Here is a 27,344-nt window from a genome sequence, read left to right as displayed (position 1 = left end):
TGCCTTGTTGGTCCCTGACCTTCGGCTGGTTGGCCACGGTGTAAACAGAGTGCTGGACTCGATGGACCCTTGGTCTGATCCAGCATCAGGGCACTTCTGATGTTCTGAACACGCTCAGGCACAAGTACTTTCTTTAATTTATGAAGTTCCTATTACGAAGAACTTGAATGGAAGAAACATTGGAAGGAGGGGAGGAGCAACGGTCAGCTGCTCTTGGAATCCTGTTAAGGGTATAAGCATAAATATAATATGCAAATAAATTACATACCCACCCATTCGTTTATTTAATGTATTTGGTTTTTAGGACTGTTTTGGCTGTTTATTGTGATCTTGGTTTTATTACTGTTAGCCATCTTGAGCAGTTTCCCCCCTTTTTTGGGGTGAAAAGAGGGAATATAAATCAAATTCTCTGCTGTGGAATGAGCTCCCTAAGGAGGTTCGCTTGGTACCTACATTATATGCCATTATTATTATTATGATTATTATTATTATTTATATAGCACCATCAATGTACATGGTGCTGTACAGAGTAAAACAGTAAATAGCAAGACCCTGCCGCATAGGCTTACAATCTAATAAAATCATAGTAAAACAATAAGGAGGGGAAGAGAATGCAAACAGGCACAGGGTAGGGTAAACAGGCACAGGGTAGGGTAAACAGGCACAGGGTAGGGTAAAACTAACAGTATAAAATGCCAGGTGAAGACGTTTTTATTCTCCCAGCATTTTAAGTCTATAAATAAATTTTAACTCAGTGTTTTAAATTTGTAATTTTGCATTGCTGCTGTTTTTATCTGGTTGAGCTTTTATATTGTATTTTATATTATGGTTTTATACTGTTGTTTTATTCTTTGAATGTTTTTAATTTTTGTGAACCGCCCAGGGAGCTCCGGATATTGGGCAGTATACAAATGTAACAAATAAATAAATAGAAAGGTGTTTGGAAAGCTGGCTTCCTCTACAAATACTGAATTTAACATTATTGTTTATGGTGATATGAGGATAAATTTCTTGTGAGTGTACTTTGACCCCAGAATAGTTCTTTTAAATGGATATTGTTGTTTTTTATGCTTTTAATGGTTTTAAATTTTTGTTGATTTGTTTTTAATGTTCACTGTTTTGAACATTTGTAAACCGCCCAGAGAGCTTCGGCTATGGGGCGGTATATCAATGCAATAAATAAATTATATATTCCCCTCCTCCCAATTCGTACTCTTGCCTTTCCACCCCCTAAAGGCGCAATTTTATGCCTGTTTAGCCGTTTAAAAATGCCTACATTTGCAGGACTCCCCAACCCCCCGTGCCTGGAATGCACGAGTCTTTAACAGGGCCGTCCTAGGCACGTCCGCGCAGAAGGCAGCCCCACTGAGTCCCATGGGGCTTCACTCCTAGGCGCAGCCTAAGGATCCCGCGCATCCGCCAAGGGGGGGAGAGGAGGCGGCGGCGGCGGCGGCGCCCCTCCCTCTCCTGCTCCCCCTCCGGCTCCTCCGCCTCAGCGCTGCCCCCGCGCCCGTCTGCCAGCGCGCTTCCCAGCCAACGGCAGGCAGCGGGGGCGCGAGAGGCGCGTGCCCGAGCCCTGCGTGCGTTTGAAAGGCGGGGGCGGCGGCAGGCAGAGCCCGAGCGCGGTTGCTGAGGGGACAGTAGTGCCGACGACGGCCGCGCCAGCCCCTCCTCCTCCTCCTCGCGTTAAGATGGCGGCGGGTTCTCCTCTTCCTCCCTTGCCTGAGTCATTCTCCGTGGCCGAGGAGCGGAGCGGCCATTGCGCCGTGGTGGATGGGAACTGTCTTTATGTGTGGGGGGGATACGTGGTAAGGAAGGCCCAGAAGGCGGAGAGCGGGCGACGGAGGGCAGCACGAGCGAGGGGGCGACGTGGGTGGGAGAGGGGGACTCGCCCCGCCCACCCGGGCGCGCCGGCGCGCTCTCGCTCGCTGAGGCGAAAGCTGGAGAGCCGCTCCCGCCTAAAGTGCGAAGAGGGCGGGAAAAGCGCGCGAGGGCACGCGATGAGGCGGGGTGGGGGAGGGGTTGCTGTGGGGTTTTTTTTTTGTTGCCTGCCTCAGCTCGGTCGCTGATTGGCCGCTGGGACTTCGAGTCCCAACCGTCAGCCTTCCGTCCCCCCACCCACCCACCCTCTGGAGCTTTCCATACAGTTTGTTGGGCCCACTCAAAAGATCACGTGCGAGCTTTTTAAATCCAGGCAACTGTTGATCTTCACTTTTGAAAATATAAAATCCATCTGTTTAAACGTTTTCACAAAGTATTAGGTAAAATTTCATATAAGTCCTACTTAGAGTACACCTGTTGACCTGGTTTGTATGTAACAACAACCTAGAGGATTAGTTGTTGAATTATGGGTTGTCATTGGTTGAAGGCTTGTTATGTGTGAACCCTGCACTATGGTTTAACTGGGGTTAACTACGGACAACCCAAGAGCTCACAAACCATGGTTTCTCTTCCTGGGTTATACATGGTTAATAACTCATACCTAAACGTAGTGCAGGGTTTGCCCGTAATGGCAACCCATACTCTGGGTTGTTGTTACATGTGAACCAGGCCATTTAAATGAAAGATTTAACATAGGCATGACTAACTTAAGTTAGTCTTAACTTATATGGGATAGTGCCTATTGTCCGAAACTTTCTTTTTCCCAATGGTTCTAAGGGCACTGAAACAGCCACATCACCTGTCAGCCTGGTGTACTTGTGGACAGAATAGGGCCTGGGGTCAAATTCTCACTGAATTGTAAAGCTCCATGGCTGATCCTGTGCCAGTTGCATCATTTCACAGTGCGAAAATAACATTTGGGATTAGGACCATGTACCCTGAGTGCTTTGGAATATGGGTAGGAGACGAAGGTAGCAAAGAACTCTATAAACAGCTGGATGGCCCAACTCTAAACAGCTGGATGTGCTTCTTGAAAGCTTTGTTAAAAACGTTTAAAGTAAAATATACATAAATAAAACAGTTAATTCATCCCCCTTAATAACTTGCTCCTTCCTAAAACCTGGATGTTTAGGTGAAGATGTGTAGTTATAATCAGAATATATTGTCAATACATTTCCTGCTACACAGAGTGATGTTTTCATCACCATTATCTCTTTACCTGTAAATAGTTTATTACTGAGACACCTTAAAACTGCTATACTTTCTCCTCATGAACAAGCTTTCCCCAACCAAGTGCTCTCCAGATGTGTCAGGCTGGCGAATGATGTGAGTCTAGTCCAGCATGTCTGGAGAGTACCAGGTTGGGAAAGACGGCTGTGGGATTTCCCATCCTTCAGGAAAAGGCGAGTGCAAGGAGCACATCTCTCTCCCTGACCCCTGTTCTCTAGTTAGGTCTGTATAACCCCAACATTTCCCTTTTGGCATCAATATTTGGAAGCCAGAACTATTGACTTCAAAGGCTGACAGGTGATCTTTAAAGAAAACGAACAGAGCAGCATTGTCACTGTGATTCTTATGGAATGAATGAGGGACATCTGTTGCCATCTCTGGGGGGTAGGGGGGGTGTCTGCTTTTTATGGAATAGGAGGCAATGTTTCCAGATAAGAGAACTCTGACAACAATTATCTCTTCCCATATGCAAAGTTTCATTGTTTTATTCAGGGGATTCGGTACTTGCAGGATCGATTCTCAGCCTGATTTCTCTCTCCTGGCTGTGCAACCAACCAACTTGGAGGGATGCTCTTGCAGTCACATGGACACCCTTTCCCAGCTTCAAGATTCCTCTGGGAGAGTGTCTTGAAGGTGGACCAGGGTGGGACATGGGAAGAAATATTGCAATTCACACACACTCCAGCGTTCAAATGCATTCCATGGATCCTTAGATCTGCGTAGATGTTGCAGAAGTACACCTTCCCTGATACAACACTTCTGCCTCTTACATTTCTACACAGCTAAGAAGCCACAGAAAAGGAATGTGGAAAGTGTGGTGACTGTTTCTTGTACTAAGATCAACATGAGTTGGCTTAATCCTAAAACAAAATAATTGCCACACCATCCTGCATAGATTTCACTCACCCACTCCCAGAATCCTAAGTGGCCTAGATCAACCAGGCTACAAGATCAGGAATTAAATGCTCCAATTAAGGTAGCTTATTGTCCAGGTTTTCAATGCCCGAGACTCACTGAGGTTCTTGAGCACTACTAATTATTTTCCTAATTCTGCCTTCAAAATTACATACTTTTTATAATACTTTTAATGCAATCCTATACCCATTTATCTGGGAATTTATCCCAATTTACTGCATTGCAACTTACTTCTGAGTAGACATGGATAGGATTGTGCTGTTGATTGCATTGGATTTGTGAAGTTGCTCCCTGTGTCTACTTCTGCTCCTGAGTCAAGCATGATTTCCTTTTCCCCCTAGACTCTCAAGTGGACCTCTTGAGTTCAGTGGCTAATAAGTGGCTAAAAAATCTCCTTGATATATAGACAGAATGGCACATGTGTGCTTTATTATTGCCAAGCACCACTTGAGAAGCTAGAATTTGAAATGAAAAGTTGATAGAAAGCAAAGATGTTCAGTGGAATTAATGAAATATTTGCCTTTTTTGCGGTAGTCTATTGAAGAAAATGAAGTTTACTTACCTAATGATGAGCTCTGGATCTATGAAATTGACAGTGGATTATGGTAAGTCACTTCATTTATTGTTAATTTTTCACGACTACTTGTGAAACATGACAGGCTCTAGTACCTGATGCAAATAGTATTACTTTAATTGGATCTCTTATAGCTCTTGTTCTTTTTTTTTTTTATAACACTTGGTATGAAAAAACCGTGAGCCTAATACTCTGATCCTAAATTCTGTATGTGAAAGTAAATCCCAGTGATTTTTAATGGATCTTCCACATAATGTATTTGAAAATGACTATCAGTATTTCTCCCTTCCTGCTCAGTGGACTGCTGTGATCATTAGGTTGAATTCTTGACAAGGGATAAGGCAAGCCATCTCAGAGCTCTTACCCAAGGAGACTGTTTCCAGTCTATTAATCTGCTTCTGAGGCGACAGGCAGGTTCTTTTGAGCAGTGGAGTAAGCAATTGCCACCTACTATTAGAGTACCGCTCCAACAGAAAAGAGTGTTTGCTCTTGTACAAAGTTATCGCAGTCACAATAACAGAACTTTGATTTTCACTTGCTGAAGGCATTCCTGCCTGACTTGATTGCTCTGTTTCCATTGCTCTCTGAGCAAAATTATGGGATTCTGTGTGTTTGCTGAATTGCAGGTCGATGCACCTCATGGAAGGGGAGTTACCTCCATCCATGTCTGGAAGTTGTGGTGCTTGCATTAGTGGGAATCTATATATCTTCGGCGGATGTGATGACAAAGGATACAGCAATGGGGTACTGGATCCTTTCATTTTTAGAAACTTTTTAACTGAATGACCAAGTCTGTTAAAAATAAAATCATAAAACAGTGAGCATTTATATTGATCAAGAAATCTCAGGTGCAAGGTTTTTGTTTTAGCACATAGCTTTAAAGCTGCCTACCTCAACATGGTGTTCTCCAAGGTGCTGGACTACAATTCCCATAATTCCTAGCCAGTATAGCCATGACCATGCTGGCTGGGCATGGTGGAGGTTGTAGTCTGGCACATCTCAAGGGTACCAGGTTGGAGAAGATGTAAACAGCTCAGAGAGCCTCAGCTATGGGGCGGTATACAAATGTTAATAATAATAATAATAATAATAATAATAATAATAATAATAATAATACCACCACCAAGGCCCAAAGAGTTGCCCTGGCAGTGGCCAAGTGCTTGAACACCCAGTGGGTGTTTTGTTTGTTTTTACCCTTAAAGACAACCTGAAAGTAATTTTAAATAAATAAATTTAAATAAATGTTAGCCAGCCTGATTCCCAACAGTTAAAACTAGAATACAAGTTTCCCACTGAAGTTAATGGGACTGGCAAGCTGATCCCACAAGTCCCTGCAGTGAGTTTTCTCTTCATCAGTGGGAATAGAGTTAGCCTTCCATTTCTATCTTCTGTTTAAGCTTTGGGCCTTGGAAGCTGAAATCAGCTCTACTTTAATGGGGCTAGTAAGGGGTTGAAAGCATAAGCATCTTCATGGCTAAGAACTCACCTTGGCCTTAATTCAAAGGCAGTGTCTAAGCACGGCACAAAAGCCCTCCATTACAAGAAGAAGTACTTCTAGTTGTTAGCAATGGACTGCATTTGCAACATTGAAGTAAGAGGATTCAAACCTTTTCTTTTAAAACGGTAAATGAATGTGTATCATCAGTTGCTCTCTCCTGTCATCACTTCTACCAATCATCACTTCAGTGCTTTATATTGCTGTATGTTGCAATAGTGTTGAAATTGTTCTAATTTCCTTTTAAGCTCTATTATGTTAATTTGCGAACAAGAAATGGAACCTATTTGTGGAAAAAAATCACAGACTTTAAAGGTCAGCCTCCTACACCACGTGACAAACTTGCCTGCTGGGTGTATAAAGACAGGTAATTGTCATGGGGGAATTTCACAACTGGGGAGGTGAACAGATCAACATGTAATTTCGTTAGCTTGTGAACAGAACAACATGTAATTTTGTGCAGCTTGATGACCTTTGTCCATTCTCTTAATTTACTGTTCTTCTCTTCCCTCACTTATATAATGGAATTATGTTTATATCAACACTCCTTAAGTTATGTGTGAGGCACAGACCCTGTCTTGACGAGGGGTTTGCCCTGGAGTGGATTTGGACTGGTGGTAGGTCATCTATATGATGCAGCCACCCTCCCGAAATCATCCAGGGGCAAACCCCCTAAACTCCGCTTTAAAAAATTGGGCACTTACCCCGACTTTTTTTTAAGCGGAGGTGTGCCACAGCCGATGGTGACCCCTGATTGGTTGCTATCAGCTGGAGGAGGGCCAGTTCGGGCACTGCGCATCCCTCTCTTCCTTCCCCCTCCAGCTGCCCTCTTGCTTCCCCCACTCCATTTTAAATTTGTTTTTTAATCTGTAGATGCGAACCTTTGCATCTTCAGATTTAAAAAAAACCGGGTGGAGGAACGGGGCAGCCGGAGGGGGAGGAAGACAGGGACATGCGATGTCCGAACCAGCTCTCCTCCCACTGATCTCCCTCTGGCTGCCCTGTTCCTCTTCCCCCCTCCAGTTTTTTGTTTTAAATCTGTAGATGTGAAGGTTTGCATCTACAGATTTTTAAAAAAACGGCACGGAATGGAACGGGGCAGCCAGAGGGAGGTGCTCGGCGGCAGTGGCAGCTCCGCATTGGCGCCCCTTTCCGTGCAGATGCCAGGGAGGAGCACCAATGTGGGAGCCTGAGCCTTGCGCCGCCGTCAAAACAGGGCCATGGTGACAGCACGTGTGCAGACTGAGATGATGCTGAAAAATTATTACATGACAATCACTGCAATATTCAATGTCTTACAAAGATTAGATTTATTTATTTTATTTATTTACAATATTTATATACTGCTCCCCATTCAGAATTTCAGAACGGTAGACAAAATAAAATAGAATAAAAACAGATTTGAAACATGTTAAAAGTACATTTAAAAGAAACAAGGTGCAATAAAACCGTGGCTGATCATCGAGGGAAAAGGCTTCCTGGAATGATGACGTTTTCAGCAGGTGCCAGAAGGAATACAAAGTTGGCGCCTGTCTGACCTCCAGAAGTCAGGAAATTCCATGGGGGGGGGGCACCACACCGAAGTCTCTTCCCCTGGTGGACTCCAATCGGATGGTAGGTCCATGTGGGATCACCAGGAGCAGGCCCTCCAATGACCTCAGTGGCTGGGCAGGTTGGTAAGGGAGAAGGCGCTCTCTCAGGTATCCTGGTCCCATGTTGTTTAGGACTTTTTACCCAAGTACAAGAACCTTAAACCTGGCCCGCTAGCAAATAGGCAGCCAGTGCAGCTCCCTCAGCAGAGGAGTTACATGCTGGAAAGGGGCAGCTCCAGACAACAGCCGAGCCGCAGCGTTCTGCACTAGCTCCAGCTTCCGGAGCAGCTTTAAGGTACATTGATGGTGCTATATAAATATATAAATAAATAAATAATAAGGGCAGCCCCACAAAGTAATCCAGTCTTGACATTACTAATGCCTGCACCACCATGGCCAAGCTGTCCCTGTCCAGGAGAGGCTGTAGCTGGTGAACCAGGCAAAGCTGGCAAAAGGCAGTCGGAGCTGCGACGGACACTTGAGCCTCCAGTGACCAGAGTTCCCCCAAACTATGAACCTGATCTTTCAGATGGAGTGCAACCCTGTCCAGAACAGGCAGTGAGCCTATCTCCTGGACTCGGGAAGCACTCTCCCGCAGGGCTTCCACCTTGCCAGGATTCAGTTTCAGTTTATTGGCCCTCATCCAGCCCATTACTGAGTTTAGGCACAGCCTCTCCTGATTCAGTTGTCACAGGGATATAGAGCTGCGTGTTATTTGCATATTGATTTAGCTCCAAATTCTCTAATTACCACTCCCAGCAGCCTGTTTGGTGCATTCTCTTCCCCTCCTTATTGTTTTATTATGATTTTATTAGAATGTAAGCCTATGCGGCAGGGTTTTGCTATTTTATTGTTTTACTCTGTACAGCACCATGTACATTGATGGCGCTATATAAATTAATAATAATAATAACAACAACAACAACAACAACAACATTGGGGACAAGATGGCACCCTGCGGCACCCCATAGTTCAATTGCCAAGGGGCCGAGGAGTGGTCACCCAATGCTACTCTCTGAAAACGACCCCGTAGGTAGGACTGGAACCAAGTGTAGCACAGTGCCTCCAATGCCCATCCCACAGACTCGATCCAGGAATCGATGGTATCAAAAGCTGATGAGAGATCGAGCAGGGTTGCACTCCCCCTGTCCCTCTCTCGATAAAGGTCATCCATCAGGGCGACCAAGGCCGATTCAGTCCTGTAACCAGATCGAAACCCAGACTGGAATGGGTCTAGATAATCAGTATCCTCCAAGAGTGCCTGCAGTTGCTCTGGCACAACCCCCTCGTCTCACATCAGTCCGCTAGTCTCTGTCCACCACTCTGCCGCTAAGATCATCTTCCTGGCCCGCCGCTCTGACCATGTCACTCCGCTTCTGAAATCTCTTCATTGGCTCCCAATTCATTCCAGAATCCAATATAAACTTCTCCTGTTGACCTTCAAAGCTCTTCACGGTCTAGCTCCTGCCTATCTCTCCTCTCTCATCTCACACTATCGCCCCGCTCGTGCTCTTCGCTCCTCTGATGCCATGCTTCTTGCCTGCCCAAGGGTCTCTACTTCCCTTGCTCGGCTTCGTCCATTTTCCTCTGCTGCCCCTCATGCCTGGAATGCTCTTCCAGAACACCTGAGAACTACCAACTCAATCACAGCTTTTAAAACACAGCTAAAAACTTTTCTTTTCCCTATAGCTTTTAAACTTTGAGTTTGTTCTGACTCTATACTGTTAGCTTCACCCTTCCCGGTGCCTGTTTACACTTCCCTGTGCCTGTTTGCATTCTCTTTCCCTTCTTATTGTCTACTACAACTTTATTAGATTGTAAGCCTATGCGGCAGGGTCTTGCTATTTACTGTGTTATCTGTACAGCACCATGTACATCGATGGTGCTATATAAATAAATAATAATAAAATAAATAATAAAAGTCCCTTCCCTAAAAATGGGGGTGTTTGTGACTGGGCAGTAATAGTCTAGTACCACCAGGTCTAGGGTGGGCTTCTTCAGGAGTGGTCGCACTAATGACAGCAGGGACCACCCATTCCCAAAGGGAAGCATTTATCACCCCCTAGACCCACCCAGTCAGACCCCCTTGGCTTGCTTTTATAAGCCAGGAGGGACAGGGATCTAGAGGGCAAGTGATTGGGCGCATTGCTTGCAAGCACCAAACAGATGATTCAGATCTTTGCTTTCGTCTCTCCTGATTTGACAGAGCATTGGTGACATAATTTTTTTTAAGTGAAAAGACCTGCTCCAGTAACTCTTTGCACATGTAGGGTGAAGGGTGCACACAAGGGGAATAAAAACGGTGATTGTAGGTGGGGTTAAAGAAGTCTAGTGGAATTACAGCAGAATTAAAAGACCTCTTAGGTGCAGTGGCAAGATTGGTAATTTTAATTCTAATCTTCTCAGGCTAATCTATTTTGGTGGCTATGGCTGTCGGAAGCAAAGTGAGCTGAGTGACTGTTTTGACGTTCATGATGCATTTTGGGTAAGGGATCTGTTACTGTTTCAAATAAAGAAGACCCTGTGTTTGATGAAATATTATCAAAGCTTTCATTGCTGTCTTTTATTATTATTTGTAACCTATCTTTTATGTTTTTTTGGGTTTTTTTTCCTTTTCTTTTAGGAAGGTCAGGTATTCTGGGGTTGGCACAATGACGTTCATGTTTTTGATACAACTACGCAAACTTGGTATCAGCCAACAATTAAAGTAAGTGTTATATGAACTTCGGATTCATCGTTGACACATTTGTGCAGCTGCCCATTTGGTCATCACCTAAATACGTCCCAGAAACAACCTTGCATTTCCTTCCTAAACCTCTTGGATTGATGGGAGTATTGAATTCTTTTGTGTTTTCCTATTTGTTTGCAGCAAGGAGTTCCACCTCAGCCTCGAGCAGCTCATTCGTGTGCAGTCCTAGGAAATAAAGGTTACGTCTTTGGAGGACGAGTTTTGGTTTGTACTTATTTTAACATTTTTCAAATGTAGGGGAAGCAGTGGGCTTTAGTGCTGGAGAGAGAACTTTGAAAGAAAAATAACTAGGAGAACTTCCTTGAAATGCTGAGGCAATGCTTTGAGGAAAGGAGTGACCTTTTATTCTTTTCTTTTTTTTCCTTTCACAAAAGGCTTCAAGAGTAAGTTTGTTGTAAAGTGGGCAAGCCTTTTACTGAACTAACAAAACTCCAAACCCACAAAGGTGTGGGATGGGAAGATGGTGCCGCTTTGTCAGTAACATCAGAGATACAATCCGCAGATTAAATGCACAAAACTATGTGCATCATACAAACGTGCATGTATCACAGTTGTGCTGGTTGCTCTTCTGGGCAGAAGATTTTGGATTTTAGGCACTAAAGACCTAATGACAAACTGGTGTACCAGTGATGAGAGTGCAATAGAAAAAAAAATAAGTATGTATTTTATTTAGCAAGATAAGAAGCCACTTTGAGTGTCATTTTTGGTAGAAACGAAAGGTACAAATCAAATAAATAAATAAGCTCAAGCGCTTCTGTGGCTGTGCTGCCTCCTGGATCAGAGGCAACATACCTTTGAATATCGGTTGCTAGGGAACAACAGCAGGAGAGAGCTTCTGCCTTCATGTCTTGCTTGTGGGCTTCCCGTTGGGGCATCTGCTTGGCCACCGGGAGACAAGGTACTGAACTACACAGGCCTTTGATCTGATCCAGCTGGGAAAATCTTACGTTCTTAGGAAAATATAGGTTGATTACTGAAATTCCTGTGATCCCTTACACATGAACTGTAACCTAATAACTCCTTGCTAGCATGAATGCAGTCAGCAGGCATGGGCCCTATTCAGACACAACTGGGGGAAGGGTGGTTAGGGGAACTATGAGGGGGTGTGTGTAAGAAAACCACAATGCACGCGCTCGTCACATGACTAGGAACTGCACGGCATGCCACAGTTTACTTACTATTTCCCTGCGTCATAGTTACTGCCCTGGCCTCTCGCCACTGGTTACCCAAGTGGCCTTCACACTGAGAAAATGTACGTGGTGGCCGCTCCATCTGTCACTATGTGATGGAGACCATAGAGTCTGGCAGTGAGCGTCGGCGGAAGTGGCAGAGAGTCTAGGCGGCCTACTCTATGGCCGTTGCGCTTTCACACAGAACAGTCATTTTAACCATTGGAGATCCCATCAAATGATACAGTAAGGTGTCTCAAGGCCCACTGCAGGGGCAGTTAACTAGGGTGGTTAATTAGCCACCATTGTCAAGTTTTTCTCCCAACACACAACACACGAACTCACTGCGGTTCACTTCCCAATGTTAAACACGGTGGCTTAGCATTACAGGTGCATAAGACCATGGAGTAATTGCTGAGGGGTTTTCCCCCCTCCCTCGTGTTGTGAGCACTGCAGTGGACTGGCCAGTATTTAGAACGAGAAGCCAGTGTTCTTCCTGTTCCCCATCCGGCCTTTCCTCTCAACCCAAGGCTCTGGCCAGGACGAAGGAAGGCTGAATGGGGAAGGCAGATATATATATACACACACACGCACACCTTCTCCCATTTTCCTTTAATCTATAATGAGCACAGTCTTAACTGAAACCATAGAGGTTTTCTCATGTAAGGAATTCTCAGACTGAATCTTGTGCTCAGCTCTCTTTGAAAATCAGGTTGCATTGTCATGTTTACCCAACTAAACTTTGTTTTAACAGCAAACAAGGATGAGTGACTTACATTCTCTGAATTTAGATACCTGGGTTTGGTCGGGAAAGTAAGTAATATTTTTCCCCTCATGTCACTTTTCTGTTGTACATAACAATTCTAGTTAAATGTAATTCTAATTCTATTGAATATTTCAAGGTGGCTTTTTTTCTTCCTCTTGTCTATTTTTTATAGCTGCACTTAAAAGAATAATGATGTGGCATTCTACTTGGCATACTACTAATTTTACAGTAGCAAGCAGCATTATAGCTTCTAGTACATTTCTTTGGTTTGTGTGATTTCAGAATGCTTTTGTTATGAACCAACCTCCTGCTACTGTAGACTCCTCTAATCTGGTTTTGAAAAGCCAGGAGAGTGCCCATGCGTTCATGGATCTCAAATGTACCCAAGAAGTTCCACGGCGAAGCAAAATGATTTAGAAAAATAGAAGGCTGCCCATTCATCCACAACACTGACAAGCAGTCAGGCACACACTTCCTTGAGTTGCAGATTGGGAATGGGTGATTGCAGCTTTACCTTGGCCTTCCAGCTCAGTAAAACCGCTCACTCAAGAAGGCTCAAAAAGGAGTTTGAACCTGAGCAGTGAAGTGGCCAAGTTTGCCGATGACACCAAATTATTTAAAGGCGTAAAAACAAAAATGGATTGTGAAAAGTTTGAAAGGGATCTCTCCAAGCTGGGAGAGTGGGCATCCAAATGGCAGATGCGGTTCAAAGTAAGCAAGTGTAAGGTGATGCACGTTAGGGCAAAAAAAACCACCCAACTTCAATTATGGCCTGATGGGATCTAAGCTGGCAGCGACGGAACAAGAAAGAGACCTTGGGATTGTGGTGGACAGCTCAATGAAAATGTCAGCCCAGAAGGCAAACTCCATGTTAGGCATTATAAGAAAAGGAACTGAGAATAGAACGGCCAGTATCATACTGCCTTTATACAAATCTATGGTGTGACCACACTTAGAATACTGTGTACAGTTCTGGTCACCACACCTAAAAAAGGATATTATAGAGCTGGGGAAAGTGCAGAAAAGGACATTCCCCCATGAAGCAAAGTTACAACAGTTGGGATTGTTTAGCTTGGAAAAAAGGAGGCTAAGGAGAGACATGATAGAGGTGTACAAAATTATGCATGGTATGGAGAATGTGGATAGGGAGACATTTTTCTCCCTCTCCCATAATACTAGAAACTGATGGGGTCCTCCCATGAAGCTGATTGGTGGGAGATCCAGGACAGATAAAAGGAAGGATTTTTTCACACAGCGCATAGTTAAACTATGGAACTCACTACCACAAGATGTAGGGATGGCCACCAATTTGGATCACTTAAAAAGGGGGTTGGATAAATTCCTGGAGGAGAAGGCTATTAATGGCTACTAGCCCTGATGGTTGTGTGCTACCTCCAGTATCTGAGGCAGTAATCCTATATGCACCAGTCACTGGGGAACATGGGTGGGAGGATGCTGTTACACCATGTCCTGCTTTGTTGGTCCCTGGCCGACGGCTGGTTGGCCACTGTGTGAACAGAGTGCTGGACTAGATGGACCTTTGGTCTGATTCAGCAGGGCTCTTCTTCTTATGTTCACCCATCTCCCATTTGCAGTGATGCAAGTAGCAAGCAATATGTAAGCAAACATCTGTGATAAAGCTTCAGAAAATAGTTGTCCCCATAAACATGCTAAATGGCCAACCCAATAATTGTTTGGTATGTTTCTTGAATTATATATGCCTTTTCCCCTCGGTTATTTTTCTACTTAGAATTTGTACAAATGGAGAAAAACCAAGAGACAGATCATGGCACACCTTGACTTCCCTATCCGATGGTAAACTTTTCCTGTTTGGTGGGCTGAGTTCAGACAATGTACCCTTAAGTAAGTAGTTTTCCCCCCCATAAGTATTGGGACTGCTATGCAAATAGGGATGCAAGCTATCGCCAATTGGTGCAGTTAATGGACAAGAAAGTTAATATTAGATTAAAACAAATACCCAGTCAATTCATGGCATGATGGGATTGAAAAACTTTGAGATACGGGGACTCTTGAAGGACCTTCCACCCTCCTGGCCCTGTTTTTCTTGCACCAAGTTTGATGAAAAACAAACTTAAAGATAATGTTTCCTTCCTGTTGTTGTTGTTTTAAAAAAACTAGTAGAATTCACTTTTCAGAGTGAAACTTCTGTCTCATTCTTTCTAACGATCTGCAACTAAAGATGAAATCCAGTGTCAGAAATATTTTATTTTAAAATGCAACTTCTATTTCTTAAACCTGCATCTTGCAACTTGGTATTTAAAAAAAAAAGCTTGGGGGAGTTTTATCTAATTAGCTCCTACAGACCTCCACATGGTCTCTAAATTTTCTCTGGAGGGTTTTGGCCTAACCGTATGCACAATTTGAGCTTCATGTTTATATTTGGAAGCAACTTAAGGGGGGGGATATGCCATATTATGGTTCGGGTCCAGGTTATTTGAAAGAACGTATTCTCCCTTACGAGCCTGCCCGTGCTTTGAGATCTTCTGGAGAAGCCCTTCTTTCAGTCCCACCATCTTCACAGGCGTGCTTGGTGGGAACATGGGAGAGGGCCTTCTCGGTGGCTGCTCCAGTACTCTGGAACTCTCTTCCCGGGGAAGCTAGGCTGGCTCCCTCCTTGATGGGCTTTCGGAAGCAGGCTGAAATTTTTTTGTTCCAGCAGGCCTTTGGAGAATAATCTGGCCCTCCATCTATGTTAATGTCTTATAATTTTGTTGTGTATTTTAAATGTTTATAGTTTGTGCAGCATTGGGCAAAAGGCGGGATACAATTATTATTATTATTATTATTATTATTATTATTATTATTATTATTATTTTGAGAGAAAATGTTTTTTAAAAATGTTTCCTTCTAACAATGTTGCTTTGAGTTCTGGGTAGTTTCCATCTCCAGCTAATATGAGGCAGACTTTTTGAAGATTCCTGTGCTCTAAAGTGCCCCCCCCCCCAAGTCTGGTTTCTTGTCTTCTTCTGCAGGAGACAGAACACCTGAACTGAGTCTGCTGCCCTTCACAAGCAACGTTTTCAATAAACTAAAGGAAAAAGTAGTAATAAGAGAAGGGAGTCATTTAGCTCATCTGAACTGAGCTTGCACTCACTCGCAGTCCATGCAGAGAAATGTAAAAGGGTTCAGTCCCAAAGAACCATGGCACTAGTTACAGGAGCTCAAGGCGGCTTTAGATATATTGTTAAGCCTCAACAGCCACATGGTAAACCTCTCTGGAAACTTAGGAGTGTTTCAAAAGAGGGTGGTGATGACATGGTATGAAAGGCAGGTGTTGAAAGAAAAAGGGTCAAAAACTCCCCTGGACTCAAAGGCTCTTTGAGTTCTGGCCAGGGTTGGCTGAGTTTTTCATACTCAGTATCAGTTATTTCATGTTCAACACGAAACAATGAGTTATACGGTTGCTTATCAATTATTTTTTAAGAAAAAAAATACCATTAATCTATTCATCTTTCTTTTCAGGTGATGGTTGGATTTATGGTGTCGCAACAAATGAATGGAAACAACTCACATACTTACCAAAGAGTAGACCTAGGTATAATAAGCTAATCAACATTTGCTGAAATTGAGGAAAGTATGAATAGTTTGTTATGTAATGTTCAGCATCAGAAAATAGGCTTGTATCCAATGGTGCAAGTAGAAAGGCATTTCTGTTCATGCAAGGGGGGGGGGTTCACTGGTTTTCACCAGCTCCCCCCATTCCCCTGCCAGCTGCAGGCCCCCTGCCGCATCAAATGCTGTTCCAAAGAGTCTGTAACCCTCAGGAGTGGCTTTGCAGGCACTGTTACATAAGAGCAGGTTCCCTCAACTTGGTGCCCTCCAGATGTGATGGTCTGCATCTTTGGGCATTGGTCGTGCTGGCTAGGAATTATGGGAGTTGCAGTCCAACACATCTGGAGAGCACCACATGGGGAAGGCTAAATAAATAGAACTCTGCTCACAGCTCTTAGATCCAACCTGTATCTTTAAAAAAAACTGATTTGCACACATTTTTAAGCTTGCATTTTCAAATAACTTCATCCTATATCTTCAATTACAACCAGTAATATACTTTTAAATGTTTTCAAATGTTACTAAGAAGGTATAAGTAATGTTATTGTGAAGAATGTTAAGGTTTGAATAACATTTGGCTGCATTTAGATCTGTCAAAAACATAACACCAATGGATATGTATTGAACGTTCAAGCTTCCATCCCAATGCATTTGTCTGGAAGAAAGCTGCAATAATTTTAGCAGAAATTGCTTTCTGGTAGTTAGAATGGCAACCACTAAGTCCTGATTCAAACCAACATCTACGTGTGTGAGGATACACATGGTGGTGAGGGAGTGAGATTGTATCCACATGTAATTCGTTTTCCAGTATGTATTTGTAGACCACCATATCCCAAGACATTCTCTGGGTGCAAAGAGTACAAAATTAAAACAACAACTAAAAAAATATTAAACATAGCATTACAACAACACCAAATAAGATAATAACAAGTAAAGATATGAATGCAGAAGGATGTTAGGTGTGTAGGCCCCATACAGACATGGCATCAGTGTAGGCCTGGTCTGGTGTTCTCAGGTAGATGTAACCCCACTCCTGCACCACATGTAGCCACTACTCACAGAAAAGTTGCCCCCTCCTCTTAAAGTGATGGTTGACACACACACACACACACACACACACACACACACACACACACACACACACATCTCCAAGCGATCACTCTTTATCACTTCATGCGTAAATAGCATCCATGGAAAAATCTTGTCTTTGAGGTGACACCAGTGATACAAAAGCTTTGTCTGTGGTGTTAATCACTGCTGATTGTTCCAAGTCATCAGTTCACATTGCAGCCAACAAGCTGATAAACATTCGTGTGTGGCCTCATCCTTCTGTCAGAGTAAATGTATTGAGGATCAGGGTGTGGGCCTTGTTGACAGCAGCCTGCCGTTCTCTTGGCCGTTCCCTTACCTCAGCGCAGCTCCTGTGCCAGTTTTCATTCTGTTTTTCGTATCATGGTCTAGCTACCACTCCTGTTGCAATATTGGCTCTAAATACTTAATCTCATAGGCACCGCTCACTAAGTGTTCCATAGAATACTTTAGAGTTTATTTATAACTCAGAGCTTTGGAATTGTAACAGCTACTATCATTCTAGATCAGCCTTTCTCAACCTGGGGCGCTCCAGATGTGTTGGACTGCATCTCCCAGAATGCCCCAGCCAGCAGAGCTGGCTGGGGCATTCTGGGAGTTGTAGTCCAACACATCTGGAGCGCCTCAGGTTGAGAAAGGCTGTTCTAGATGAAGGGTTTGTTTTAAAAGATGATGTCGATTTAGCTGATTAATGATGCAAATAACATGCTTTATTAGAATGTCTAGGTGCTAAGTTAGAGCAACTGTGAAAGGACATAAGCTCTATCAGTCTGTAGACAAAAGCCTCAGGTTTGAAGCTAGGAGTCAAGGCAGGAAAGGCTTTCCAGTGCTCTGCGATGATCCAGCCCAGGCCAGAGTTTTCCTAATGCAGATAAGACAGAGGCAGACCTATCAACAGGTATGAGGAAGAGAACAGGTGGGATACAGTTTAGTGTAAGGAGAACAGTGCATAATTGCTGAAACGAACAACATTGCGTGCCTCACCTTCGCATATTTTTGCAGTAGTTAAATAAACAAAAGGGGACAAATTCTGCAGTCCTGTTGACCTCAGTGAGTTACACGCTTGGTCAGTTAATTCCCAAAATAAAATTTACCTCAGTGCAGCGAAGCTCTCCTGACATAAATTGTTAGTACAAACGTATGTAAATTTATTATAGTTTGAATTGTTTGTCTCTACGCATACCCATTTGTTTATTTTGTACTAGTTTGTACAAAAAGAAAGCTTCTTTCCTTAAGCATGATTTTGGAAACTATTAATATTCCGGGGGGAAAACCTTCCGCACTCTGAGGATGGAATAGAGGGATGTGTGAGAACACAGGGCCCTGTTTTCTTTGAAAGCAACACTTAATTGCAGCTCACTCTGTACTCGTGGGAAGCTGGTATCTAAGCAAAATTGCCAAGCGCTTTTTGCATATTTGTTTTCCACAAGGGTCTTTTCTGTAATACTATTTAAGCCAATTCCATTTGTGTGCTTGTCTGATTCCTTGAACTCGGTGGAGCGTGGTGCATCAGGCCTCCATGGTACAGTTGGGCAGTCCACTACAGACCTGAATCAGTCTACTTCCCGCCTATGTAGCTGACAAGGAACAGCCTAGGCTGCAAAGTCCTCATAACTTACTTCTTACAATGAACATAAGAAGGCCATTAGGATAAGGCGGGAAGGAAGAAAGGTACCATTCCTGTCTAGAGATATTTCCCCAGCTCTTCAGTTTATGCACTGCAGAAAAAGCAGCAGATGTTCTAATGCAGCCTTCCTCAACCTGGGGCGCTCCAGATGTGTTGGACTACAACTCCCAGAATGCCCCAGCCAGCTGGCTGGGGCATTCTGGGAGATGCAGTCCAACACATCTGGAGCGCCCCAGGTTGAGGAAGGCTGTTCTAATGCCTGGTTTCTGCCCTAAGTGGTTTTGAATGGAAACCAAGATCTGTAGGAAACAATCCTTTCAGGAGAACCAGACGTTAAATGGTTGCCATGCCTAACCTGAAAGTCTGAACGCTCTTGCTCTTTTGATACCCATGCCAACTATTTCAGAACTATATTGAATAACTGCTAGACCGTTCGTTTGGAACATGGATATCAAGCAAGACAGAACTTTCAGGTCATGTCCATGCTTATTGCAACAGCCATTTAAAATTGCGCTCACTGAAGGTTCTTTGTAATGTATTCTGTCAAGGCAGAACAGCTGATTTGGTTGCTCTGCTCATATTTAAAAATATCCCACTGATCCGGAGCTGATAATTGCAAGCATCAATTTAAGAACTGGAATGCATGCATTGTTAAATGTTTTAAAAAATCAGTTTAGCAAAGAAATAAATCCACTCATGGTAAGTAGACAAAGGCCAGAAAGATTTCAAGTTCTTGATTCATGGCTAATGAGTTCAAAATACTTTTTAAGATCCATTTGAGTGGACTAGTTTGTTAATTCAGGGCAAAATCCTATGCATGTTTAGACAGGGTGGGGAAAGTCCTCCAAACCCCAGCATTTCTCAGCCAGCCATGTTGGTTGGGGTATGCTGAGAGTTCTAGAACTTTTTTCGATCTAAACATGCATAGGATCACAGCCTCATTCATGCACTTAAGAGACGGTTCTGTCAAGAAATACTTTTGTAAGCCGCCGTGAGAGCCTTTTTTGGCTGAATGGCGGCATAAAAATCCTTAAATAAATAAATAATAAATAAATAAATAAATAAGTAACTGTGCTTACCATGCATTGGAGATTAAGGGAGAAATCAACAGCAGGGATGAGAAAGAACAGCCTTTGCACTGACACCTTATAACTACTTGAAAGCATGTTTAAATCTCCACTTACTTAGGAATTCATTCTAACTCTAATATTTTTTTTTAGGTTGTGGCATACAGCCTGTCTTGGTAATGAAGGCGAAGTGATGGTCTTTGGAGGGAGTAAAGATGACTTGCATTTCCTGGACACGGTCAGTAAATGTCATACTTGTTGCATGACATCATTGCTACTGATACATCTTGTAATTGAAATATAAATTAATTGTGTTTATTTTTCTTTCATTTCGTTTATTATTTTTCTTTCTTCTTTGTGGTCTCTACGCATTACACATTTGGGCTCTGCTCGTGTGTGGAGCCTGAGTTCAGGGAGGTTTTACAGCTGAGAAACATTTTTGCAGGGTCCCTCCCTCAGCGTCACCCTGCACATGTCCCAGCGGGTTCCTGCCTGTTCCCTCGGTCCTCTCTCGGCTCCTTGTGAGTCGCCTCCCTGGGAACTTCATCCATGTTTTTTATTTCTATACCGCCCACAGCGAAAGCTTTCTGCATGGTTCACAAAAACTAAAAACCATTGAAACATTATACAAAGTACAAAAAAGAAAAGTATTTACATAAAACCATCTAAACAGGTAACGCACACACCAACAACATATATCTAAAAACAATTTGTTAAACCGTCAGCCAAAGACGATCTAAAACCAAATTTAAAACTCATGGTATGCTGCCAAATGCCTGAGACAAAAAGGGCAGTTTTAACCTGGCAACCGAAAAGATAACTATGTTGGTACTAGGCGAGCCTCATCAGGGAATTCATTCCATAACTGGGGGACGGGACACAATCAGGAAATCTCTCTCTCTCTCTCTCTCTCTCTCTCTCTCTCTCTCTCTCTCTCTCTTTCATAGAATAGCAGAGTTGGAAGGGGCCTACAAGGCCATCGAGTCCAACCCCCTGCTCAATGCAGGAATCCACCTTAAAGCATCCCTGACAGGTGGTTGTCCAGCTGCCTCTTGAAGGCCTCGAGTGTGGGAGAGCCCACAACCTCACCAAGCAACTGATTCCATTGTCGTACTGCTCTAACAGTCAGGAAGTTTTTCCTGATGTCCAGCTGGAATTTGGCTTCCTTTAACTTGAGCCCGTTATTCCGTGTCCTGCACTCTGGGAGGATCGAGAAGAGATCCTGGCCCTCCTCTGTGTGACAACCTGTTAAGTATTTGAAGAGTGCTCTCATGTCTCCCCTCCATCTTCTCTTCTCCAGGCTAAACATGCCCAGTTCTTTCAGTCTCTCTTCATAGGGCTCTGTTTCCAGACCCCTGATCATCCTGGTTGCCCTCCTCTGAACACGCTCTCTCTCTTTCTTTCTTTTTCTCAATGTTGTTGCCACCCTCCAAGCTTCCCTTGAAGGAGGCACCCAGAGGAAGGCCTTGGATGCTGACCATAGTGTACTGGTTGGTTCATGGCAGGGCTTCTAAGTCTACTTTAGCCACATGGTTTAAAGCCTGTATTGCCGTAACACCTGCCTAAACCTCTCCACGCTACAGCTTCTTCTGCCAGGGCAGCAGCCACAACTGCAGCCTTCTCCACTCAGGCATTCCCTTTCAGAAATAGGTAGGGCTGCCACACAGACCACACCTTGCACCTTGACTCAGCTCTACCATCTGGACACTGTTGCCTCTGTGGAGACGGTGTTTAGCAGAAGAGGGATAGAGCGCCTTCGTAGTTCCAGGCACTGTTACCTGCATCAGGTTAGCTTGTGCACATCCCATTCTTGGAGGTCTCCTTCCACCAAACTGAGAATGGAACCATAACCGAATCGATCAGTGGCTGACTCCCCTATGGTATAGCCAGGAAGAGCACGTATGCTCGTGATCTCTCCTCCACACTCCCGCTTGCGCTAGGCCCAGGGCGGGATGGGTGGGGAATCCCTCTCTCTTTTCCTTGTACCTTACGGACTCCTCAGTTTGTATTCTGTCTCAACCTCAGCCATGATGAGATGGAGCTTCAGCTATTGGGCGCTATTCAAATGTGATAAATAAATAAAATAACAAAACTGGGCACAGCACCAATCCTAGAGACCAAAAAAAAAGAAAGAGGTCACTTGGGCAATAATGGGGAGGTAACCCATTGTTGGATGCTACCATCACATCAAACCGGAAGGGACCTTCTTAGTAAGTGTGCAAAGATCTGTTTTCTTTGTTTCTTTTAATTGCTTATTGGCACGGTGCTTTTTATTGTTGTAAATTGCTTTTGAGTACTTTTCAAGAAAAGCAACCTGTAAATACATTTGAAATGGATAATTTTGTTCTTGCTTAGGGACACTGCAGTGACTTGCTGATTTTTCAGACACAACCATACTCGCTTCTCAGGTGAGTTGAGAAGATCTGGCAAATAACAACATTGTCAATCAGCGGCGCAAAAGCACCTCAGGCCCAGGGGCCAAAGCCAGAGCCCACCTGGTGTCCTAGTCCAGCCCTTTGTATTTATTTGTTTATTCTAAATATATAATAAATAAATGTCCTGCTTGTGGGTTTCCCATGGGGAGCTGGTCGGCCACTGTGAGAATAAAATGCTGGAGTAGATGGACCCTCGGCCTGATCCAGCATCAGGGCTCTTCTTGTGTTCTCATTTTACTACCTATTTGTGTATTACATTTCCATACTACCCAGCAGCCAAAGCGCTTTGGGCTGTTCGCAACCATTAAGTAACCATTAAGTGGTTGCCCAGATGGGCCACGTTCCCTCCCCTTCCCGTGGGGGCCCCTTTTGTGGGCTTTTGTGCGTTCCCTCCACCCCACCCCCCATTCTGAAAGGCTGAAATCTTCTCCTAAGGCCTATTATTGACAATAGAATCATAGAATAGCAGAGTTGGAAGGGGCCTACAAGTCCAACCCCCTGCTCAGTGCAGGAATCCACCCTAAAGCATCCCTGACAGATGGTTGTCCAGCTGCCTCTTGAAGGCCTCTAGGGTGGGAGAGCCCACAACCTCCCTAGGTCACTGGTTCCATTGTCGTACTGCTCTAACAGTCAGGAGGTTTTTCCTGATGTCCAGCTGGAATCTGGCTTCCTTTAACTTGAGCCCGTTATTCCGTATCCTGCACTCGTGGAGGATTGAGAAGAGATCCTGGCCCTCCTCTCTGTGACAACCTTTGAAGTATTTGAAGTATAGGTGCTGTATGCTGAAATATTTTTGGTCCTGCCTCACTTGTCTTTGTTCCCTCCCACCACTGGAATGTGGCCCCTGGGAGCTTCTCCAAAATTGAATTTGGCCCTTGGGCTGAAAGAGGTTCTGCACCCCTGACACAGTGTCATTTAATACATGGTTGTTGCTAGCAGCTTTATTTCAAAATGTTAAGTGGTAGGTGTCTTGACCAAGCAGCTCCAGTGTTCATGCAGAGCCTGTGACACACGCTGAGCTCCCCACATGCAGAGGGTGTCCATGAGAACATCAGAAGAGCCCTGATGCTGGATCAGACCAAGGGTCCATCTAGTCCAGCACTCTGTTCCCACAGTGGCCAACCAGCTGTTCACCACAAGCAGGACATGAGTGCAACAGCACCCTCCCACCCAAGTTCCCCAGCAGCTGGTGTACAGAGGCTTACTGCCTTGTAGCACAAAGCTATCAGTAGCCTTCTCTTCCAGGAATTTCTCCAACCCCCTTTGAAAGCCATCCAAATGGGTAGCCATCCCTACACCTTGTGGTAGCGAATTCCATAGTTTTAACTATGTGCAGTGTGAAATTCAAAACTCTGTGGAAGTCAGGAAATGTTTCACACCCACTTCGGTGATTTCCTGTTGTAAACACAGCATTCTCCAACCTGGAAAGGAAGTGACGTGAGCAGCCTCTGCACCTCAAAAGTTCTGCAGAACTTGAGAATGAGGCTGAGCAGAAGGGAAACAGAAAGCAAAGAAGCAGCTCTAAACAAACTGTTAGAAGCTTAAACCATAGTGTGGATTCTTAACTACGTTTAGCACAACTGAGCCATAGTAACTTGCCTAAAGCTACCTAGTGAGTTCATGATTGAGGTGAGATTAAGGCCCTTTCTACACCTAAGAGTTATCCCAGGAAAATGGAGGGATCATCCCTACTTGCTCCCGGGATCCCCTGTGGCATTTGGATGCACAGCAAGATCCTGGGACGATCCTGGGATATAGGGCTGGTGTAGACGTGCCCTAAGTCTGTGGGCATTACTTTGGGTGCATATCAATCAACATACTTAAAATAGTTTGCTCTTGTATAGTGTTCCCCCCCCCCTTCAAAGCTTTGTCATTGTGGCATTGTTTTTTTTTTCAGGCTGAGCCTCGATTGCATTGGCAAAAATGCTCTCCTCCTGGAGAACCAAATACCCTGGTTACCATCTAGGCTCCTGGAGGAAGCTGTGGATAAAATAACTTTCTGGGCCGCTGTTAACTATCGCCAAGAAAAAAAAGCCGAAGTAGAAGGGCAAGAGCAGATTAATGTCTCCTAGCAACCATACAGACCATTGTTGGAGATCATTTAGAAATGTTACAGGTCAGCTGTTTGATGGGCTGAATATCTAAGGTTGGGTCAGGTCTGGAGACGTTGAAATGTGCTCTGATTTCTTGATGCATAAGAAGCAGTTGCAGATGTTATAACAGCTCCGCTTAGGGGCTCTGGAGGTTAACAACACTTTTCTTGGGCTCACTGAGCCAGTTCATAAACGCCAGTTGATCCGGTTATTATTAAAGCTAAATATGTTTAATAAGGCTTCAGGCAGGCAAAAAAATTTTTGACCACATTTCTGCTTATTGCTACATTTTCACCATTGTCTGAAAAGTTGAATTTCTCTAATATAATCGCAGCGCAAATATCCTTTGGACAGCACCACAAAAGAAGGATTGAAGATAGCATGGACTCTGTTAAGACACCATTCTATAGAAACACTTTAAAGATGCACTGTGTTAAATACTTTTGCTGTGCATATTCAAAATGCTTGCACTGAATATTGATTGATTGTAATTAATCACAGTTTTGAAAATGTTATACATACCACATGTTGGATGTGTAAAGTTTGTATTTAAATTAGTTGAAAATATTTTTGTTTATTGTTTAAAAGTATTTATAAAGTACTATTTTCCTATCTGTTTCATGTATTTAGTTAATAGGGACCCTGACGCAAACATTTCTTGTGTGTTTGAATAGAATCTTGCTCTGAATAGCTTTTACTCACTTGCCTTTTTGTGCAAAGATCTTGAAAAAAGTTACTCTTGTTCATAAGTGTTATTTAATTACAATAATAACCAAGCACATATAGCCTAAGGAAATTAGGAGGGGTTTTTCATGGCATAAGCAGCTCTTTTATAACTCAATAGTACTGTTAAGCTCTATATTCCTTTAAGTTAAGGAGATCTTTGATATTAATAGTTTTGTTTGTGTTGAGGAAGAGGCAATGCCAGGGTGGTTTTTTATATAAATGATCTTTTCTCTTAATGCTGGAAATGCAAGCTACAATGGGGAATTGTGGGTTATCACCTTCCCTCAAATTGTCTGTAATTTACCCCCTTGTTTGATCTGGCACATCTATCAATCTAAAGGTGCAGTCCTATGAATCTAAAGGAACTGAAGTGAATTATTGAAAGAGTGCATCTTCTTGCAATGAATCAGATAGTGCCTGAATATATCCAGCAGTTTTAGTGAAGTTATGAATATGGGGTGGGGTCAGCTTTTTCCTGGTGCAATAGTATGTAGTACCTTAAAATCACTGTAGGAAGACGGTGTCATTTTTTATCACCAGATTCACTCCAGTGCCACTAAGGTAAACCACTTGGCATTGACATAACAAAGATCCTGCAGCCCTGGAGTGAATTAGATGTCAAAACTGGCAGGGCAAATGCTTCCCTTCACCATGGTGCTGTTAAATATGATCATCCTGTTACACCTGCCAGTCAAGGTCACCTTTTGTAGCAAGCTGAAATGCAGCAAGCGCAGCTTTTCCAACGTTCTGATGCCGTGATGAGAGCCTCCCTCTAAATCTCTGTTTGTCATGCACCTCTTAAAAGCAAAGGAGTCCTGCCGAAATAAAAAGTTGACCCTGCTAGCACCAGTCTTGTAGGATAAGAGCTCTTTATTCCATCTTCAGAACTGATCTGACCGTATCATCTCCAGTTTCAGCTTTGTTTTTACATCTGGAGTTCCGAAACATAGTTCTGTGATGCCATGATGTGCACAAATACAGGTTTTTTTCAAAAGGGAAGCAAGCCAAGGCTGTCAGAGCTAAGAAGGACCTGCCTTTCAAGCTTTCAGAACGGACTTGGACACAAGTGATTTGAGAGGGTGTTGCAGGGGCATTCAGTTCTCACATTCTGCTACTCCGTATAAATATGTCAAGAATCAAACATAGGTGTGCTTCTGCAAGTGACTCCCATGACTGAAGTCTCAATCTACTGGGAAGGTCTCCTGTGCATTCCCTCAGGAAATGAATGGGAGCAAAATAATGATCTTAAAACATTTCCCGTTCATCTCAAGTGATGGTTGAGCAGGAGAACTTCCATTTCAATGAATTGTGTCCAATATTTAATTGGTCATCTATTTCAATGGAATCTGAAATCACTGCCATTAGGATCGGTGTGAAAATTATATTGACTTCCAGATACAACCTGAGTAATGATGTTGCTACTTTAAAATGTCATAAAGTAAAAACCTGACAAGGTAAAAGTCAGGGTAGTTCACCTGGAGCAACATCGATGAGTATTCTATATTTCATTTAGAAAAATCTGATCAGGAAAAGGTTTCTCCTATTGAAATTGTGGTCTGAACCAGTTCCAATTAGAAGTGCCTTTATGACATTGTTTTCATTCATGTTTTACAGTACGTGCAGAAGCCTATGTGATCTTTGTCCCTCTTGCAAATGGAATTAAAAGTATTACATTCTGTCTGTCTTGTCTATATCATCTTATATGCAAATAGAGAACTTACTCTCCAATTTACAATCCTTTTGTCACCCAAATACCACCATCCACACACAAGAGCTGGGTAGAAAAAAAGAAAGGTTAAAAGAAATCTAAGTGGTGGGGGAACCGCCCAAGTCAGCCCAATGACCCATAAGTGAGTACAGAGAGCACTGAGCATCTATTGGAGAGAGATGGAAAACTGAGGGGAAGGAGCAGGAGGAATGGAATGGAGCATTCTGGAAGAGGGCATGGCAGGCTGGGCTGGAGACCTGTACAGCAGAACACACCACAACACTTTGTTGCAGGTCCCACGTGTTCCTTGTAATAGTAAACTTGGAAGGTTGAGTGTCCTAGCCGTTTGGAAATATGCAAAAGTACAAATGTTTGTAAAAAAATTAGAAGTTCCATTTAAAAACGAACATCAGCCTTTCTGACTGAAAGAAACGTGAGTTTACAGAACATTGATGGCAGTTGAGTGGAGGGAGGTCTAAGGCTGTGTTGCTGCTGGCAAGGTTGGGAATTGTTAGTCGGGCAGTGAACAGATGAAATAACATTGCTAATGTCAAAGCAGCTGCCTTTGTATGGTTAATACAAAAGAATTGGTTTTGAAAATTAATACACATTATTGAAAAGAAGAGACTGCGTTAAACCGTAAATGGTTAATTTG

At 43.5% G+C, this 27,344-nt stretch overlaps 1 protein-coding gene across 1 annotated transcript; it reads left to right on the top strand.

Annotated features, from left to right (window-relative positions):
- The first annotated feature begins 1,606 nt into the window (after positions 1-1,606).
- On the top strand, positions 1,607-26,632 carry KLHDC1 (kelch domain containing 1). Its single transcript, XM_063118276.1, has 13 exons — positions 1,607-1,808; positions 4,561-4,631; positions 5,227-5,344; positions 6,344-6,462; positions 10,094-10,172; positions 10,311-10,394; positions 10,557-10,640; positions 12,360-12,418; positions 14,122-14,234; positions 15,855-15,927; positions 19,881-19,965; positions 22,083-22,135; positions 24,060-26,632. Exons 1-13 carry the CDS (start codon positions 1,692-1,694, stop codon positions 24,232-24,234), a joined length of 1,230 nt encoding a protein of 409 aa, XP_062974346.1. The 5' UTR covers positions 1,607-1,691; the 3' UTR covers positions 24,235-26,632.
- The last annotated feature ends 712 nt before the right edge of the window (positions 26,633-27,344 follow it).

This window comes from Elgaria multicarinata, chromosome 2 (genome assembly GCF_023053635.1).
Source record: "Elgaria multicarinata webbii isolate HBS135686 ecotype San Diego chromosome 2, rElgMul1.1.pri, whole genome shotgun sequence".
NCBI classification, from domain to species: Eukaryota; Metazoa; Chordata; class Lepidosauria; order Squamata; family Anguidae; genus Elgaria; species Elgaria multicarinata.
This window is presented reverse-complemented; position numbering and strand designations above follow the sequence as displayed.